The sequence below is a fragment of the Odocoileus virginianus genome, chromosome 3 (assembly GCF_023699985.2).
Source record: "Odocoileus virginianus isolate 20LAN1187 ecotype Illinois chromosome 3, Ovbor_1.2, whole genome shotgun sequence".
Classification (NCBI taxonomy): Eukaryota; Metazoa; Chordata; class Mammalia; order Artiodactyla; family Cervidae; genus Odocoileus; species Odocoileus virginianus.
The window spans coordinates 9,777,236-9,793,319 of record NC_069676.1 but is presented as its reverse complement, the minus strand read 5'-3'; the positions used below and the strand labels follow the sequence as shown (position 1 = coordinate 9,793,319).

The 16,084-nt window shown below is 52.7% G+C and overlaps 1 protein-coding gene and 2 non-coding genes across 3 annotated transcripts; 2 read left to right on the top strand and 1 right to left on the bottom strand.

The window, feature by feature from the left end:
- Positions 1–953: 953 nt before the first annotated feature.
- Positions 954–15,628, top strand: YJU2B (YJU2 splicing factor homolog B). Its single transcript, XM_020916596.2, has 10 exons — positions 954–1,026; positions 4,429–4,473; positions 6,553–6,606; positions 7,622–7,704; positions 9,557–9,612; positions 11,142–11,202; positions 12,026–12,168; positions 12,252–12,424; positions 14,689–14,827; positions 14,925–15,628. The coding sequence occupies exons 2-10, from the start codon at positions 4,471–4,473 to the stop codon at positions 15,407–15,409; spliced, it is 1,197 nt and encodes a 398-aa protein (XP_020772255.2). The 5' UTR covers positions 954–1,026; positions 4,429–4,470; the 3' UTR covers positions 15,410–15,628.
- On the top strand, positions 5,862–5,934 carry TRNAP-UGG (transfer RNA proline (anticodon UGG)). Its single transcript has one exon. It is a non-coding gene; the product is annotated as a tRNA-Ala (tRNA).
- TRNAE-UUC (transfer RNA glutamic acid (anticodon UUC)) lies at positions 6,321–6,392 on the bottom strand. The gene has a single exon. It is a non-coding gene; the product is annotated as a tRNA-Glu (tRNA).
- Positions 15,629–16,084: the final 456 nt, after the last annotated feature.

Here is a 16,084-nt window from a genome sequence, read left to right as displayed (position 1 = left end):
TGCATCAGTGAGAAATAGGTGTGTCCTTTGCTTTCAAATTCCCATGGCCCAACAAAGAGCAGGCACCTAGTAAACAGCTATTGAATGAACAAATGAACAGATTCTGTTAGGCTCTACAAGGCACAAAAGTACATTCAAAAGTCATTGTTCCATGCAGAAGGCAAAATTAAGCTGGTCCGAAGGCTCTAAGACAAGGGCCAGATAGTACATTTTCAGGTTCCATGGGCCACAGGCGTTCTGTGGCAACCATTCAACTCTGCCGTTGTCGTGGGAAAGCAGCTACAGACAACAGGTAAATGAATCGGCATAGCTGTACTCCAATCAAGTTTTATATATGCACACTAAAATTTGAACTTCATGAGGTCATAAGGTGTTATCCTTTTGATTTCTTCCCCCCTCCCCGCCACCACCGTCACCAACTACTTCAAAAAATGGAAAAACAATTCTTATCTCGCTAGACATTCAAAAATAAGGGGCTGTGGAGAAGGAAATGGCAACCCACTCCAGTATTCTTGCCTGGAAAAGTCCATGGACAGAGGAGCCTAGCGGGCTGCAGTCCATGGGGTTACATGACTGAGCACTCGTACATGAGGGTGGAGGGAGATGGGTTGGTAGCAATAAACTGGAAAAACTTAAAATACATACATATATATATATATATAATGGGCCAGTTCGATTTGGCCCGGGATATGGAGAGGCCCACCTTTGCCCCACTGATTAGGCGAGCTAGATTTGGCTCCGAGGAGAGCACAGACAGAAAGGCGGGCCTTGGAATGGGTCAGGCAAATGGGCGGGGCGAGGGCGGGGCATCGTGTCTTGCGTGCAGTTGGGAAGGGCAGACCCGATTGGTCTACTCCAGCGGCGGAGAGGTAGAGGCGTGTTCGACATCCAGCCCATCAGCGCAGCGCTGCCGCCTCGCCCCGCCTCGCGCAGGCGTCTTGGTGACACGGAGAGAACGCCACGCCCCCTTGTGCGCCCAGAAGGGACTTCCGGGACGGGCTCGCAGTGACGTCAGGAGGAGGGCAGGTAAGTGCGGGAGGGCAGAGGGGCGGGCAGGCCCGGTTTGGCTAGGGGGTCTGTCCACTTCCTCATCAGGTCTGTGAGCCGCCCGAAGGAGGCGAAAGTGCCGGATCCGCGGAGCTCTGCGGACGTGGGCCTGGTGATCGAAGCCCCCCGCGACCCAGCCTTAACCCCCTACCCGGACCCCGGACCCCGGCCCATATTCGATACCTCTTCAGGTTTTCCTCAGGGACAGTAAACCCCTACCTCTCAGCGTCGTGGTGAAGATTTTGTAAAATGACGCTTGTAAAATGGTTTGTCATGAGAAAGAATCCAAACGACCATCGTTTAACTTGGCATCAGGCGCTGTTCTAGATCCTTATTTAACTCACCGAGTCTTGACAGCAGCCTTATCAGGTTGATACTTTTATAAACCCCATTTTACAAGTAAGAAAACTGAGGCTCAGAGAGAGAAGGAATTTGCCTATACTGCTAGAAAGCAGCAGAGTCAGGATCCAAGCCCCAGCATTGTGCCCTGAGCCAATGGGATTTATCATTATTCTTGACACCAAAAACCAGAGATTTCTATACATCCTCCCTGTAGTCCAACCTGTGCCACTCGCTGGGGTGATAAAACCACTGAAAGACCCCAACTCCTGTAAATGGAGTGCTTACTCTGTGCAGGCATTACCCAGTATGTTATTTCATTTACAGCAACCACAGAAAGTCCTCTTGCTGTCATCCACTCTACAGATGAGGAACTGTACGCTCAGGGAGGCTCAGACATTGGCCAAGGTTCCCCAGCTAGTGAGGAATGGAGCTGGAGTTCCAGCCCAGGGAACTGTGTGTCCTTAAAGCTTGGGTCTTGAGAGTCCCTTGGACTGCAAGGAGATCCAACCAGTCCATCCTAAAGGAAATCAATCCTGAATATTCATTGGAAGGACTGATGCTGAAGCTGAAACCAATACTTTAGCCACCTGATGCAAAGAACTGACTCATTGGAAAAGACCCTGATGCTGGGAAAGGTTAAAGGCAGGAGGAGAAAGGAACGAGAGAGGATGAGATGGTTGGATGGCATCACCAACTCGATGGGCATGAGTTTGAGTAAGCTCTGGGAGTTGGTGATGGACAGGGAAGCCAGGCATGCTGCAGTCCATGGGGTCTCAAAGAGTCAGACACTACTGAGCGACTGAACTGAAAGCTTGGGTGGGCACTTGCAGTTTTGTTAGTGTTTTTAGTTTGGAAGTGACTTTAGGAGAATCTGGTCCAGGGGCACACATTACGGGTGGAGGATCTGAGGTGTAGAGGGACTCAGGATGGGATGGTGGAAGACTTTATATCGGGGGCTTTTCACCCTGGCTCTGCCTTCTCGTCGGCTTCTGAGCTCGGGCAAGTTATTTAAGCTCCCACGTGCTCGTTTGTCAACTGGAGGTAGTAATAACGTCAGTGGAGCGTGTGACACATAGTAACTATTAGCATACAGCTAAGTTGGCAAAAATTATTAGAGACTTCCTGACTAGCGCAGGGAGCCAGAAAACTACACTCACAGGCCAAAATCACACCACCGCCTGATTTTGTACAGCCCGCCAGCATGAAATGGTTTTAACTTCTTAAATGGTTGGGAAAAAAATCAAAAGAAGGATAATATTCTGTGACAGGTGACAGTCCTGCGAAATTCAAATTTCAGTGTCCATAAATAAAATTTTGCTAGGATGCAACTATACCCATACATTAACATACTACCGGCTACTTTCTGGCTGAGGCAGCTCAGTTGAGTCTTTGGGACAGAAATTCTGGCCCTCAATGGAGAAAATTTGCCAGTCCCCATTATGGACTACACTTTAGTCCCTCATAATGTCTATTCTCTCTCTTTTAATTTCTTCTAGTTTTTTTTTTTAATTGAAATACAGTTGATTTACAATGTGTTAACTTCTGCTTTACAACAGTGTAATTCAGTTATACATTTTACATATATATATATATATACACATTCTTCTTTAAATATTCTTTCCTGTTGCGGTTTGTCATAGAATACTGAATAGAGTTCCCTGTGCTATACAGTGGGACCTTGTTGTCCATCTATCTATAATAGTTTGCATCTGCTAACCCCACATTCCCATAGCATTTCTCTTTAGCATCAAGTTGAACTTCCTTCTGTTTGACTGGAAAGTCTCTCCTCTGAACATGTGGGGAGAGGGAGTCTCCCCACCCCGCATTAAAGGAGCCCGGCATTTAACACCTATGTCATTGACACTGCTTCTTATGAAACCTCGATCAATTATCAGAGGTTCACACAGTCAGCATTTATCAGGAGCTGTCCGGGGTGCCGGAGATGTAGCACAGTGTGGCCTGGCAGAGGAGACAGACTGTAAACAAGTAAGCAGACCCAGGGTGACATGATAGAAACTCCAGGGAAGAAGTGACTTGAGATCACGTAGGCAGGTAAGGCCTCCCACTGAGGTGATGTCCGAGCTGAGGTCCGTGACAAAGAAGAGACTTGGTAGAACGGCACTTGAGGCAGTTGGCCTGCACCTGCTGAGCCGTCTGAGGCAGGGAGCCAGTGTGACTGGAGCAGAGTGAGGGAGAGGGCGAGGGGTAAGAGTTGGGCTTGGGGAGGCAAGCAGGGGCCCCATAGGCCATGGAAAGGGACTCGACTTGATTCTCAAAGCCCTGGGAATCCCTGGAGGGCTGGGTTTTGTTTTTGTTGTTGGTTTTTTTTTTTTGGTTGTGCTGGGTCTTTGTTACTGTACAAGGTTTTCTGTAGTTGCGGTGAGTGGGGGCTACTCTGTAGTTGCAGTGCTCCAGCTTCTTATTGCGGTGACTTCTCTTGTTGCAGAGTACACGTTCTAGGGCACTCAGGCTTCAGTACTTGCGGCCCATGGGCTCAATAGTTGCCGCCCCTGGGCTCCAGAGAGCAGGCTCAATAGTCGTGGCACAGGGGCTTAATTGCTCTGTGGCTCATGGGATCTTCCCAGACCAGGGATCGAACCCGAGTCTCCTGCATTGGCAGGTGAATTCTTTACCCCTGAGCCACCGGGGAAGGGTTTTAAGCCCGCTGGAGGGTTTTACGCAGGAGAGCTGTAGTTCAGATTTATATTTGAAGAGATCCTTCTGGCCCTTATGAGGAGAACAGACCGTGAGAGTCAGGGACAGAGCCAGGAGCCTAGCGAGGAGGTGACGGTACTCCTCCAGGTGAGGGATGATGGGGGCCATGGAGGGGTGAGAAGTGTCAGCTGGGAAATATATGTTGGATGGAGAGTGGACAGGACATTCCCTTTCCAAACAGCCAATTACCCAGATGCCTCCTACACCCGGGGGAGGACCACCACGCACAGCCCCCCACGTCTTCACAGGGAATCTGTGGACTGCTGGGCTGTCCAGAAGGGCAGCATGGCAGTGAGTCAACAAAGCCGTGTCTCATCTTTTCAGATTGGCCACGTGGAGGGCGAGGACCTCTAGGCAGCTACCAGGATGGTATGTAGACGGACTGTGTTCACTGGGTTTCTCTTCTGGTCTTTGATACAGGGAAGGGGCCCCCTGAGTAGCCTCCTCTCTCCCCTAAAAGTCCCCTTTCCCATCCCTACCCCTGACCCCAAGCTCTAAGGTATTTTTAAACTCTGCATCAAGGTCTTTTCAATGCAGTGGTTTCAAACTTTGTGCATGCATGCATGCTAAGTCACTTCAATCATGTCTGACTCTGTGTGACCCTGTGGACTGTGGCCTGCCAGGTCTGTCCAGGGGGATTGTCCAGGCAAGAATACTAGAGTGGGTTGCCATGCCCTCCAGGGCATCTTCCTGCCCCAGGGATCAAACCCACATCTCTTGTGTCTCCTGCACTGGCAGGCGGGTTCTTTACCACTGGAGCCACGTGGGAAGCCCAAACTTTTGTGTGTGCTAAAATCACCCCAGGAGCTTTTTGCTTTGCTTTCCTTTTTTAAAAAATGAGGTGAAATTCACAAAACATAACATGAACATTTTAAAGCATGTGATTCAGCAGCATTTAGTGTATTCACAATATTTTGCAACAACCACCTCTCTAGTTCCAAAACATTTCCTTCACCCGCAAATGGAAACCTTATACCCAATAGCAGTTGCTCTCATCCCGTCCACCCACACTCCCAGTCCCTGGCAACCCCCAGTCGGCTTCCTCTCTCTGTGGATTTGTCTGTTCAGGACCTTTCATGTCAACGGAATCGTGACCATGTGTCCTTTTGTATCCAGTTTCTTTCACTTAGCAGGATGTTTTCAAGGTTTATCTGTTAAAACATTAGAGCAGGTATTAGAGCTTCCTTCCTTTTTATGGCTCAGTAATATCCCATCACGTGGTTGGACTACAGTTTGTTTATCTATTCATCCATTAATGGACACCTGGGTTGCTTCCACCATTTGGTTATTGCAAATAAACATGTATGCACAAGGATGTGTAGAAACATGTTTTCCAGGTTGCTTTTGAAAAGCCCTGTGTCCTGTGACTTCCCTGGTCAGGGAACAAGATCCCAAGTGCTACATCTAAGACCCAGTACAGCAAATAAATGATTTTTTTTTTTTTCAAATGGGCTTCCCTGATGACTCAGTGGTAAAGAATTCTGCCAATGCAGGAGACGCAGGTTCAATCCCTGGGTCGGGAAGACTCCCCTGGAGAAGAAAATGACAATCCACTCCAGTATTCTCCCCTGGAGAATCTCGTGAATAGAGGAGCCTGGTGGGCTACAGTCCATGGGGTCGCAAAGAGTCAGACATGACTTAGCGACTAAACAACAGCAACAACCGCCCCAAAAAATAGAGAAAGGAAAAACCCTGTGTCTGGGCACCAGAACCGGTGCTGTGTTAGGCATCCATATTTTGGAAACTCCTCGGGGACTTCCCTGATGGTCCAGTGGCTAAGATTCTGCCCTTGCGATGCAGGAGACCCAGGTTCGATCCCTGGTCAGGGAACTAGATCCCACCTGCCGCAAATAAGACCCAGCACAGCCAAATAAATAAATACTAAAAAAATATATAAATGTATGGTTGTAACGTGCAGCCAGGTTTGAGACCCACTGCTTTGATAGATCATTCAGTCAATTCAGCGGGTGGCTGCTAGCATTTAAAAGAGAGACTCTCACAGCTGGATGAACATTCTTTCCTGAAACCCATACTTTGACTGTATTACGTGTGTATGTGGTGTTAAATATGTCTTATTTTAAGTCACAGTCCCAAAATAACCGTGAAAGCCATTGTTCTAGGAGAGCCTGACCCTCGTGGAATTTTCCACAGCAATGGCGGTGGAGCATGTTTTGTTTTGTTCTTTTGGCGGAGCCGTGGAGCTTGCAGGATCTTAGTTCCCTGGCCAGGGATTGAACCTGGGCCACGGCAGTGAAAGCACCAAGTCCTAAACACTGGACTGCCAGGGAAGTCCTGACAGTGGGTTTTTTTCTCCCTAAGTCTCCAGTCCTCAGCCACACATCCTCCAGGAAGTCCCTGTCTCCCTCATCCAGGTCTTGCCCCTTGAGGCTGCACAGGTAGGTCTGCTGCAGGACCCACCCTAAGTCATGTCTCTCTTCTGCTTTCCAGGGTGAAAGGAAAGGCGTAAACAAGTACTACCCTCCAGATTTCAACCCTGAGAAGGTAAGGGGCAGGCTTCCTTCTCCGTGTCCACAATACCAAAGCAACCCCACTGGGCAGGGGCCCACACACATCGTCCCCTCCTGGAGTCTGAACCACGGCTGCAGAATCCCAGGCAGCCTGAGAAGCCTCCCTGCCTTACGCTCATCACCTGGGTCTCGGGGCAGCCTTCCCTCCTGGGTGGTCAGTATGGTCCTCAGCAGACCCAGCATTGGGTGTGGCGTGTTTCCAGCGGAGCCAGGATGAGATCCCCTTGCCCTTCCGGCTCCAGTTCCACTGGCCTCCTCGTTGTTCCCTCTGCTGGGAATTTCTGCCTCATTTTGACCCACGAGGCTGCTTTCCTTCCTTTAGGTCTCTCCTCACAGAGGGCCTCCCTGACCACCACCTCGTGTTCTGTCCCATGACTGAGTGCTTTATTTCTCTCATAGCTCCCACAACTCCCTGACACATGGTTTATTTCTTTGCATATTACCCATCTCTCCACCTGGAATGTCTACTGCTCAAAGCCAGGGATGTCCATCTGTCTCGTTCAGGCTGTGTCCCCATGCTGGGTGCTCAGTGTGGGCCTTTGAATGAATCAGAACTTCCTGGCTGGTGCTCCCTGCTGCTCGGCCTTTCTATGCCACAGTCTCCCCGTAGGTCCAAAGGGGCACCAAAACGACCTGGCCTCCCAGAAACATGGAGGGATTAAAGTGAGACGAGGCCCATAAAGTGCCTGGCAGCCATTTGCCAGTCTAGTCGCCTCACCCAGTCCCCCCCACGACACCCGAAGGCAGTTATGATCCTTGTCCCCAGTTGACTTGGAAAACCAGGCTCAGAAAGGCAAAAAGATGAGGTCACCGCCCAGGGTTGCACAGCTTATTTAGCTGCACCCACTTCACCAAAGCCTCTGTGCCTCCCGTTTGTTGTTAACGCTTCCAGTGGAGCATAAGAATGAGGCCTCTCTCAGCCTGTGGGAGAAGGCCTGAGCTCCCCCCACTCAGCAATGCTAATCTGCTCCCTCTTCCTTACCACACAGCATGGCTCCCTCAACAGATACCACAACAGCCACCCCCTTCGGGAGCGGGCTCGGAAGCTGTCCCAGGGCATCCTCATCATCAGGTAAGGCCCTGATTGTCACCTGGGGACCTCGGTTCATTGTGTCACTTGGCATCAGCCTCAAGGGGAACATTCAGGACCCGCTGATTTTTCCCAGAGCTTCAGGGTCTTCATTCCATAAAGCAGAAAGTTGCTGTTATCAGTCAGCTGTTGCCATGTAACAAAATAATAAGCATGTATTATCTGTTGTTCCTGAGTCTACAACTCAGCTGAATGCCTATGCTAGCCTTGGCTGGGCTTGGCTGATGTGGGCTGGGCTCTCACATGTTTGGAGGTTGCCTGGCTGGGGACTAGCTGGTCCAGCGTGACCTTGGTTGGTAAGACTGGGCTCCATTCCAAGTGGTTCTCATTCTCCAGCCAGCTAGCCTGGGCCTGTTCATACAGCAGCATCCAGGTTCTCAAAGAGCCAGCACAGGCACACATGCCTTCTTGAGGCAGGGACCCTGAGCTGGGTACCCTGTCACTTCTGTCTTCATCAATTCCCCAAAGCAAGTCATGATGTGGGGTGGGGGGCGGGGCAGGACACTCCACCTCTTCACGGGAATCGTGCAGAGGCACCTAGCAAAAGGCACAGACGTGGGGAGCATAAAGAATCTCAGCCTTTACTGTGGTCGAGCCAGGATGACAGCCCTTCCTACAGGGTTCTCTTATTTCTGGCCAGCTCCCTGTGGGTTGGCTGTGGAATGAAGCAGAAGCCAGCGTGCGTCACCCTCTAGGGTGAGCCCCCCACTGTCTCCTTTTCTGCCTCGTGGACTCTACCCTCAGTCTCTGAAGTTCACCCTGGGCCTGAGCAGAACATCCAGTAGCAAATCCATCAGAGGCAGGAATATCTATGGAAAAGGAATCAAGATACATATCCCGGAAGAGGCCATGGGAGGCATGGAGCTGAAGGTCACCTCCAAACTCCTACCATGCCCCATACCCCAAAACCAACCAAGTGTGCCTGCCTTGGGCCTGCACCCCATTCTTATCCACTGTGTCTGCAAAGCCTTCAGCTCATATGCTGTTGTTGAGTTGATAAGTCATGTTGGACTCTTTGCAACCCCATGGACGGTAGCCCGCCAGGCCCCTCTGTTCATGGGATTTCTCAGGCAAGAATACTGGAGTGGGTTGCCATTTCCTCCTCCAGGGACTCTTCCCAACCCAGGAATCGAACCCACGTCTCATGTCTCCTGCATTGACAGACGGCTTCTTTACCATTGAGCCACCAGGCAATACCGCCATCTCATATGTACTGTGTCTTAAATTCACCTCTTTATTCATTACTTAATGGCTTTATTTTAAAAGAAAAGCTCCATCACTACCGTTAATGGAAATTTAGCAGAATTGCATGCTGCAAATAGAGCTGCAAATAGAGCTGCAAATAGAGCTGGAAAAAAGAGATCTAGGGACAGTACAGTAACTTAGTGAAGATGGAATAGGTCACCAGGGCTCCTTGCAGCCTGTTTCCTCCTCTGCTTGGAAGCTTGACTAGCTGACAGGGAGGGATGCGGGAAGACAGGGCAGCCCCCACTGGAGCCGCTCACCTGGACTTGGTCAGCTGGCCAGAGAACCACCACCTGGCCTGCCTGCAGGAAGGGCCACCGTTTTTTTTGTTTGTTTTCATTTCGGTTTTGTATTTGGCCATGTCACGAGGCATGCAGAATGATGGTTCCCTGATGGGATCGAACCCAGACCTCTGCAGTGAAAGCACCAAATCCTAACCACCAGGCCACCAGGGAACTCCAAGGCCACCATTCTTTATCCTCCCACATCCACGCCCTTTGTAGCGTAACTGCAGCCAGAGTCTCAGGCATGGAGACCCAGGGAGAACCCATGTGGACAAGGACAAATGAGCTGTTCTCTGTTTGTGTAGGTTTGAGATGCCCTATAACATCTGGTGCGACGGCTGCAAGAACCACATCGGCATGGGTGAGCTTCTGCCTGCTCCCCACCCCGCCCCCCACTATTCAGCCCCACAGCCAGCGAGCCCCTTAACTTGCTGGGTACTGTAAGAGACCATCTCGCTGATGCTCTAGTCAAGAGTCAAGGAGAAGATAGGCCCCCCTCTCCCCCACTCCCAGTAACTGGTGGGCTGTGGCCACTTGATGGCAGGGCAGTTAGGAGGCTCTGGGTTCAGATCCCGTCCCTGCCACTCCCTAAGCTGGGTAACCCTTAGCAGGCAACAGAGCCTCCATGCGCTTCGGCTTACGCATCTGTGAAATTCACATGATATGAGTGTCTGCCTGCATGGCACAGAAGGTGCTTAGTGCAGAGAAAGAAAGAAAGAAGGGTGGGCTTTTATTATTTTTCTAGAGAATATCCAGGTTTTGCGGGGTTTCTTTTTCACTAATTAGATGATATATTCTGGGCTCTGATCTTGCTTACTAAGTGAAAAAGGCTTAAACTCCAAAAACAGAACTTGGAGTGGTGGATAGTGTGGCCCCACTGGGTTTTCTTTCCCTGGGAGGCTGGGGACTGCTCCGGTTCACAGCCCCGAGGGTCAAGCTGAGCCCTGCTGTTTGTGCCCTGAGAGCCTCGTGGCCTTTGGAGCAGCTGTCCCTGGCTGGGTGTGATCAGGGGGATGCGTTAGAGGGGTCTCTCAGCCTCAGCAGTGGGGTGACGTGGCCCCTGCTTCTTGCACTGGTCCCTCCCTCTGAAAGCCACCAGCTCCTGTTTATAGAGCAAGCTCTCCCCTGGGCTGGGTGCTGTGGGATGGGCTGGGGATGTCTGCACTGCAGAGAAGGAAACCCAAGCCAGGGGGGCTGAGTCACCCACTCCAGGCCTCACACCCCTGTCTGTCCATCCATCTGTGGGCACAGTCAGGGGTTCGAATGCTGAAGGTAACAGTAAGGACAGTGGCAGCGGCAGGTCACGTCTGCAAGCCCTCGCACGTGCCCACGTGCTGTGCGCTAAGCACTGTATTCATTTCCTGCTTTTAGGCCACGCAGTGCGGCTTGAAGGGTCTTAGTTCCCCAGCCAGGGATTTGAATCCATGCCCCCTGCAGTGGAATCGAGGGGTCCCAACCACTGGACTGCCAGGGAAGTCCCCAAAACCAGCCCTTTTGGAATGATCACTGGCACCCAGCCCTGTGTTAAGTGCTCCATGTGTGTTAACTGGCTTCTGCAGTTTGCACATCAGCCCTGTGTGGTGGTCATCATAGCCATCTCAATCCAGTAGATGGGGAACCTGAGGCCAGATGGCCAGGCAGCTGCTCTAAGGTCATGCAGCTGGTAGGGCAGAGCCAGGATTTGAACCCAGGCCCTCTGGCTCCATCCCACCACCCTTTGTGGCTTGAGCACCCATCCCACAGCCTTGACATGGCTCTTTTCCGCTTGAATCTCTGTAGTTGTCTCCCCTGTAGGCCCGTGGAATGCCACCACTCCTGTCTGCCCCACCACCACCCCAGGAAAAGATGCTGAGGGTGCCCCCTAGCCTCATTCTCTCTCTTTCCTCCCAGGTGTTCGTTACAATGCAGAGAAGAAGAAGGTTGGCAATTACTACACGACCCCAATCTACAGGTAAAGGCAATCTGGTGGGCTGAAGGGTGAGGGGCTCCACAGAAGTCTGAGTGGGAGGGAGGCTTGTACCGTCTGCCTGAGAGTCACCCCTGTGGGTCTCTCCTGGAAACCGGCATGGTCTGTCAGTCCGGGCACATCCTGCCTAGACACCTCCATGGCTCCCTCCTTCCTCGGACTAAAATCCTCAGGTCTCCCCGTGGCCCACAAAGCCCCCTCCCTGCCTTCACCTCCTCCCACCCTCCCCATCACTCACTCCCCTCCAACCACACAGCCTCCTCACTGCCCCTTACAGAATCCCTCTTTGGTGCCCTCTGCCTGGAACATCTTCCCCAGACATCTGCACGGCCCCCTTTCCCTCCTTGGATTTCTGCCCCAAAATCGCCTCTCAGGGAGGCCTTTTCTAAAGCAGTGCTCTCCCCCCAACTCTGTTGTGGTCTGAGCATCCCCTGCCCACTCAGCTGCCACTGGCGCATCAGCCCTGCCGAGCTCAAGGTGGCCTCCTTCACCACTGAGTCCCCAGCAGCTGGTCCCAAGCCTGCCACAGAGCAGCCTGGCTTGGGAGGGTTTGTTGAACGAATGAGTGAACAAATGAACGAACAAATGAATGAGTGCATGGATGAATAATAAACTCCAGACAGAAGGTCAGTACCAGGGTGAGGGGCCCACATGTGTCACAGACACGGAGACCAGCATGTAGGCAGTTCTCTGCAAATGCTAGTAGATGGTGTAACGTACACGATGGAAGGAAGCAGGCAGGGGTCACAGGGTGTCCCAGGGCGGCCACAGTGTTCAGATTCCCGCCTGCCACCCTCCACCCTCCCAGGTTCAGGATGAAATGCCACCTCTGTGTCAACTACATCGAGATGCAGACAGACCCCGCCAACTGTGATTATGTGATTGTGAGCGGCGCCCAGCGCAAGGAGGAGCGCTGGGACATGGAGGACAACGAACAGGTGCTGACCACAGGTGAGCGCTGTGGGGGGGTTCGGACCCCAACCCTAGTCCTGAGCCGGGGCCCCGAAAGTCCAGCCCCGTTCTCACTCTTGCAGAGCATGAGAAGAAGCAGAAGCTGGAGATGGACGCCATGTTCCGCCTGGAGCACGGCGAGGCTGACCGGAGCACGCTCAAGAAGGCCCTCCCCACCCTGAGCCACATCCAGGAGGCCCAGAGCGCCTGGAAGGACGACTTCGCCCTCAACAGCATGCTTCGGAAGAGGTTCCGGGTGAGTGGGGCTCCCGGCCCAGGGTCGGGACCACAGGCGGTGAGGCATCACCAACAGTGGAGCAAAGAAAGTGAAAGTTAGTCATTTAGTCATGTCTTACTCTTTGCGACTCCATGGACTGTATGTAGCCCACCAGGCGCCTCTGTCCATGGAATTCTCCAGGCAAGAATACTAGAGTGGGTAGCCAATTCCCTTCTCCAGGGGATCTTCCTGACCCAGGGATTGAACCTGGGTCTCCTGCATTGCAGGCAGATTCTTTAACATCTGAACCACCCAGGGAGTCCTAACAGTGGAGCAGGGAGAACGCAAAGTAGGCTGAGACCCAGGCCCAGCCTGTGCCCCATCACTTCCTAACTATAGGCAGTCTTTTCACCCACAGTTTCCCCATCCACCACGTGGGGACCACCTCCCTACATCACAGTGCCCAGGGGAGGCATCTGGCCAGCAGCTTTTTTTTTTTTTTTTTTAATAATCTTTCTTTATATTTGTCTGTGCTGGGTCTTCATTGCTGTGCCGGCTTTTCTCTAGTTGCAGTGCGCAAGCTTCTCATTGCGGTGGCTTCTTTTGTTGCAGAGCACAGGCTCTAGGCACTCGGGCTTCAGTAGTTGCAGCACACAGTAGTTGTGGCTCACTGGCTTAGTTGCTCTGTGGCTTGTGGGATCTTCCCAGACCAGGGATTGAACCCGTGTCCCCTGCATTGGCAGGCAGATTCTTAACCACTGGACCATCACAGAAGCCCAAGGGTTTTCTTACTAATTATTTGTTACTAAAAGTGTGTCCCTCTGGCCAGGCCGGTAGCCTGAGTTGTCTGTCCCCTGCCTTCTGGGCATCTCTGATTGGCATCTGAGAGCCCCCAAACATAACATCACAGAGAAATCCCATCAATCCCACACCTGCCCTGCCTGCATCTTCCCCTTCTCAGTAATAGAAGCATCTTTGTTCTTCCAGGCACTCAGCCTTGTTCCTCTTGTTATAACCACCATTATATCCCCACCTCCACATCCATAAGCAAATTCTGGCAGACTCTGACAATATCCACAGCCTACATCATCTCCCGACTGAACTAGCACAATCTACACGCTGGTCCCCAGTGGCTCCTAGCTTTGTGTCCCACAGCCTGTTCCCCTCACAGCCATCAGACGGCACCCGTGAGCACCTGAGTGGGATCACATCCCTCCTATGCTCAGAGCCCTCCATGGTTCCCAGTTACTTTAAGTAGAACCCAAAGTCCTCCCCATGGCCCACCAGGCCCAAATAATCTGCCCTTTTCCCTTCCTACCCCCATCTCCACCTTCCCCTTGCTCATTCTGCCCCAGCCACATTGGCCACCTCACTGGCAAGTGCAGTTCTGCCTCAGGGCCTTTGCACAGGTTGTTCCTTCCCCCTTGGAACACTTTTCCACCTAATACCCACATGACTCCCTTACTTAGACATCTTTTCTTGAACATAATCTTCTCAGGGAGACTGCCCCTGCCCCCGCCCCCCACCGTGTGCCATATTTAAAGTTGAATCCCCCTGCCAACCCTCACCCCCTTCCCAGCATTATTTTTCTCCTTGTCATTTTGTCTCACTTAGCCACTCATATGTCAGCTTCACCAGGGCAAGGGTTTTTGTCTGCTCACTGCTGTGTCCCTAGTGTCTAGAACAAGGCCTGACACCAGAAGGACATTCTGTAAATATTTGTGGAAAGAATGAATAACTGGGAACTTCCTTGGCAGTCTAGTTGTTAGGACTCCATACTTCCACTGCAGGAGGCGAGGGTTTGATCCCTGGTTAGAGAGCTAAAATCCTGCCTACACTGAGTCACAGCCAAAAAAAACAATGAATGCATGAAGGACCCAATGGTACACATAGTAATAACAATTGTGTCTCCTGTTTGTTGAACAAGTTCTGTGTCCCGAGCACTGTGTGAGGCCCTTTCGTCACATAAACTTAAAGAGGAAGAGACGGGAGGAGAGCTCGAGGGGATGCCCATGCCAGCTCCCAGCTCAGAGCGCATGGAAGAGGCATGACTCTGACACCCACCATCCCTCCCCGTGGCTGCTCTATAGAGCTCAGTGGTAAAGAATCTGCCTGCCAGTGCAGGAGACGCAGGAGACCAGAGTTCAATCCCTGGGTTGGGAAGCTCCCCGGGAGGAGGAAATGTCAATTTGCTCCAGTATCCTTGCCTGCCTGGTGGGCTACAGTCAATAGGGTCACAAAGAGTCAGACACAGCTGAGTGACTGAGCGCCGTCCTTCTGCACCCACTTCCTCCCCGACACAGGAAAAGAAAAAAGCCATGCAGGAGGAGGAGGAGAGGGACCAGGCACTGCAGGCCAAGGCCAGCCTGGCCATCCCGCTGGTGCCGGAGACAGAGGATGACCGCAGACTGGCCGCCCTGCTGAAGTTCCACACCCTAGACTGTGCGTGGGGGCCAGTGGGCCTGGGGAGTCGGGTGGGGGGAGACGGGGGGTAGGCGCTCCGGCAGAGGGCGGCTCTGGACCTCCTTCTCCCCCTCAGCGTACGAGGACAAGCAGAAGCTCAAGCGGACAGAGATCATCAGCCGCTCCTGGTTCCCCTCCACCCCGGGAGCCAGTGGCGGCAACAGCAGCAAAGCCAGCAGTGTCCTGAAGAAACTGGCCCAGAACCGCAGAGCCACTCCCACCAGCTCCCCCGTCACCATGGGGCACCTGGGCATCGTGCGGCGGCGATCCCGGGAGGTCCCAGAGAGCCCCCAGCACCCGGCCGAAACCTTCAAGTTTGGGGAGCCACAGGTGCCAGAGGGGGCCAACCAGAACGGGCCCGCCTCCCCCCGAGACTGCTCTCTGGAGACAGCTGAGACCCCTAGGAACAGCGGGCCACTGGGGCAGGAGGAGAGCTGTCAGGACAGGCCCCAGCCCCCTCCAGACACCGCCCCCGAGGCAGCCAATCCCCAGGACACACCACAGCCCTGCAGCCTCGGCTCCTCGCTCGTGGCTGACTATTCCGGCTCCGAGAGCGAGTGACTCCACGGCCCAGATTCACTCCAGAGGCCAGGACTCACCCAGGAGGCCCCTCCCAGGCTGCAGCCCCGCTGGCCCACCAGCCCTTGGAGAGCTCAGTCCCCACCCTGTGCACACCTCACTTTCTCGCAGTGATGGAGTTGTTATTTATTTGGTCCTGGAGAGGGTGTCTGTGCCTTGTGGGACCCAAGACCTCCCAACATTAAAGCCCTGCTTCTTTGCCCCTGTCTCAGATTACTAAATGGGCCCAGGAGCTCTGCCCCCACCCACCCAATGAAGCTTGCCCAGCATCTCATCACCCAGTGCAGATGCCCTGATCACAGCCTTGGTCCCCACCCAGCTTGATGAGGATTTAAATGTAGTAGCCCAGGCTGGCCTGAAATCAGGGCCAACTTCCTGGAGGTGGTGGAACAACAGGCTGAGTTTGTGAGGGATGAAAAGGGGACTGGACAACAGGGCAGGCACATGGGGTGCTCAGCATCCTGGCCCAGAGCAGCAAAGGATGGAGCACACAGGTGTGAGCTGTTCATTATTCCCCTGCCCATGGGGACACCTTGGAAGGGTACCCAGTGTACTTATTTTGAAGGAAACTAGTAAAATGAGTAGAAAACAGCCTCCAAACAGCACAGCATCCACCAGGAGGCTCATGGCCCACCGCCTTCCCCTAAACTCTGGAGA

Coding starts and splice junctions, on each gene's coding strand:
- YJU2B (XM_020916596.2), top strand. Junction 11,203..12,025: donor TACACGACCCCAATCTACAG/GTAAAGGCAATC, acceptor CCACCCTCCCAG/GTTCAGGATGAAATGCCACC. Junction 12,169..12,251: donor CGAACAGGTGCTGACCACAG/GTGAGCGCTGTG, acceptor TCACTCTTGCAG/AGCATGAGAAGAAGCAGAAG.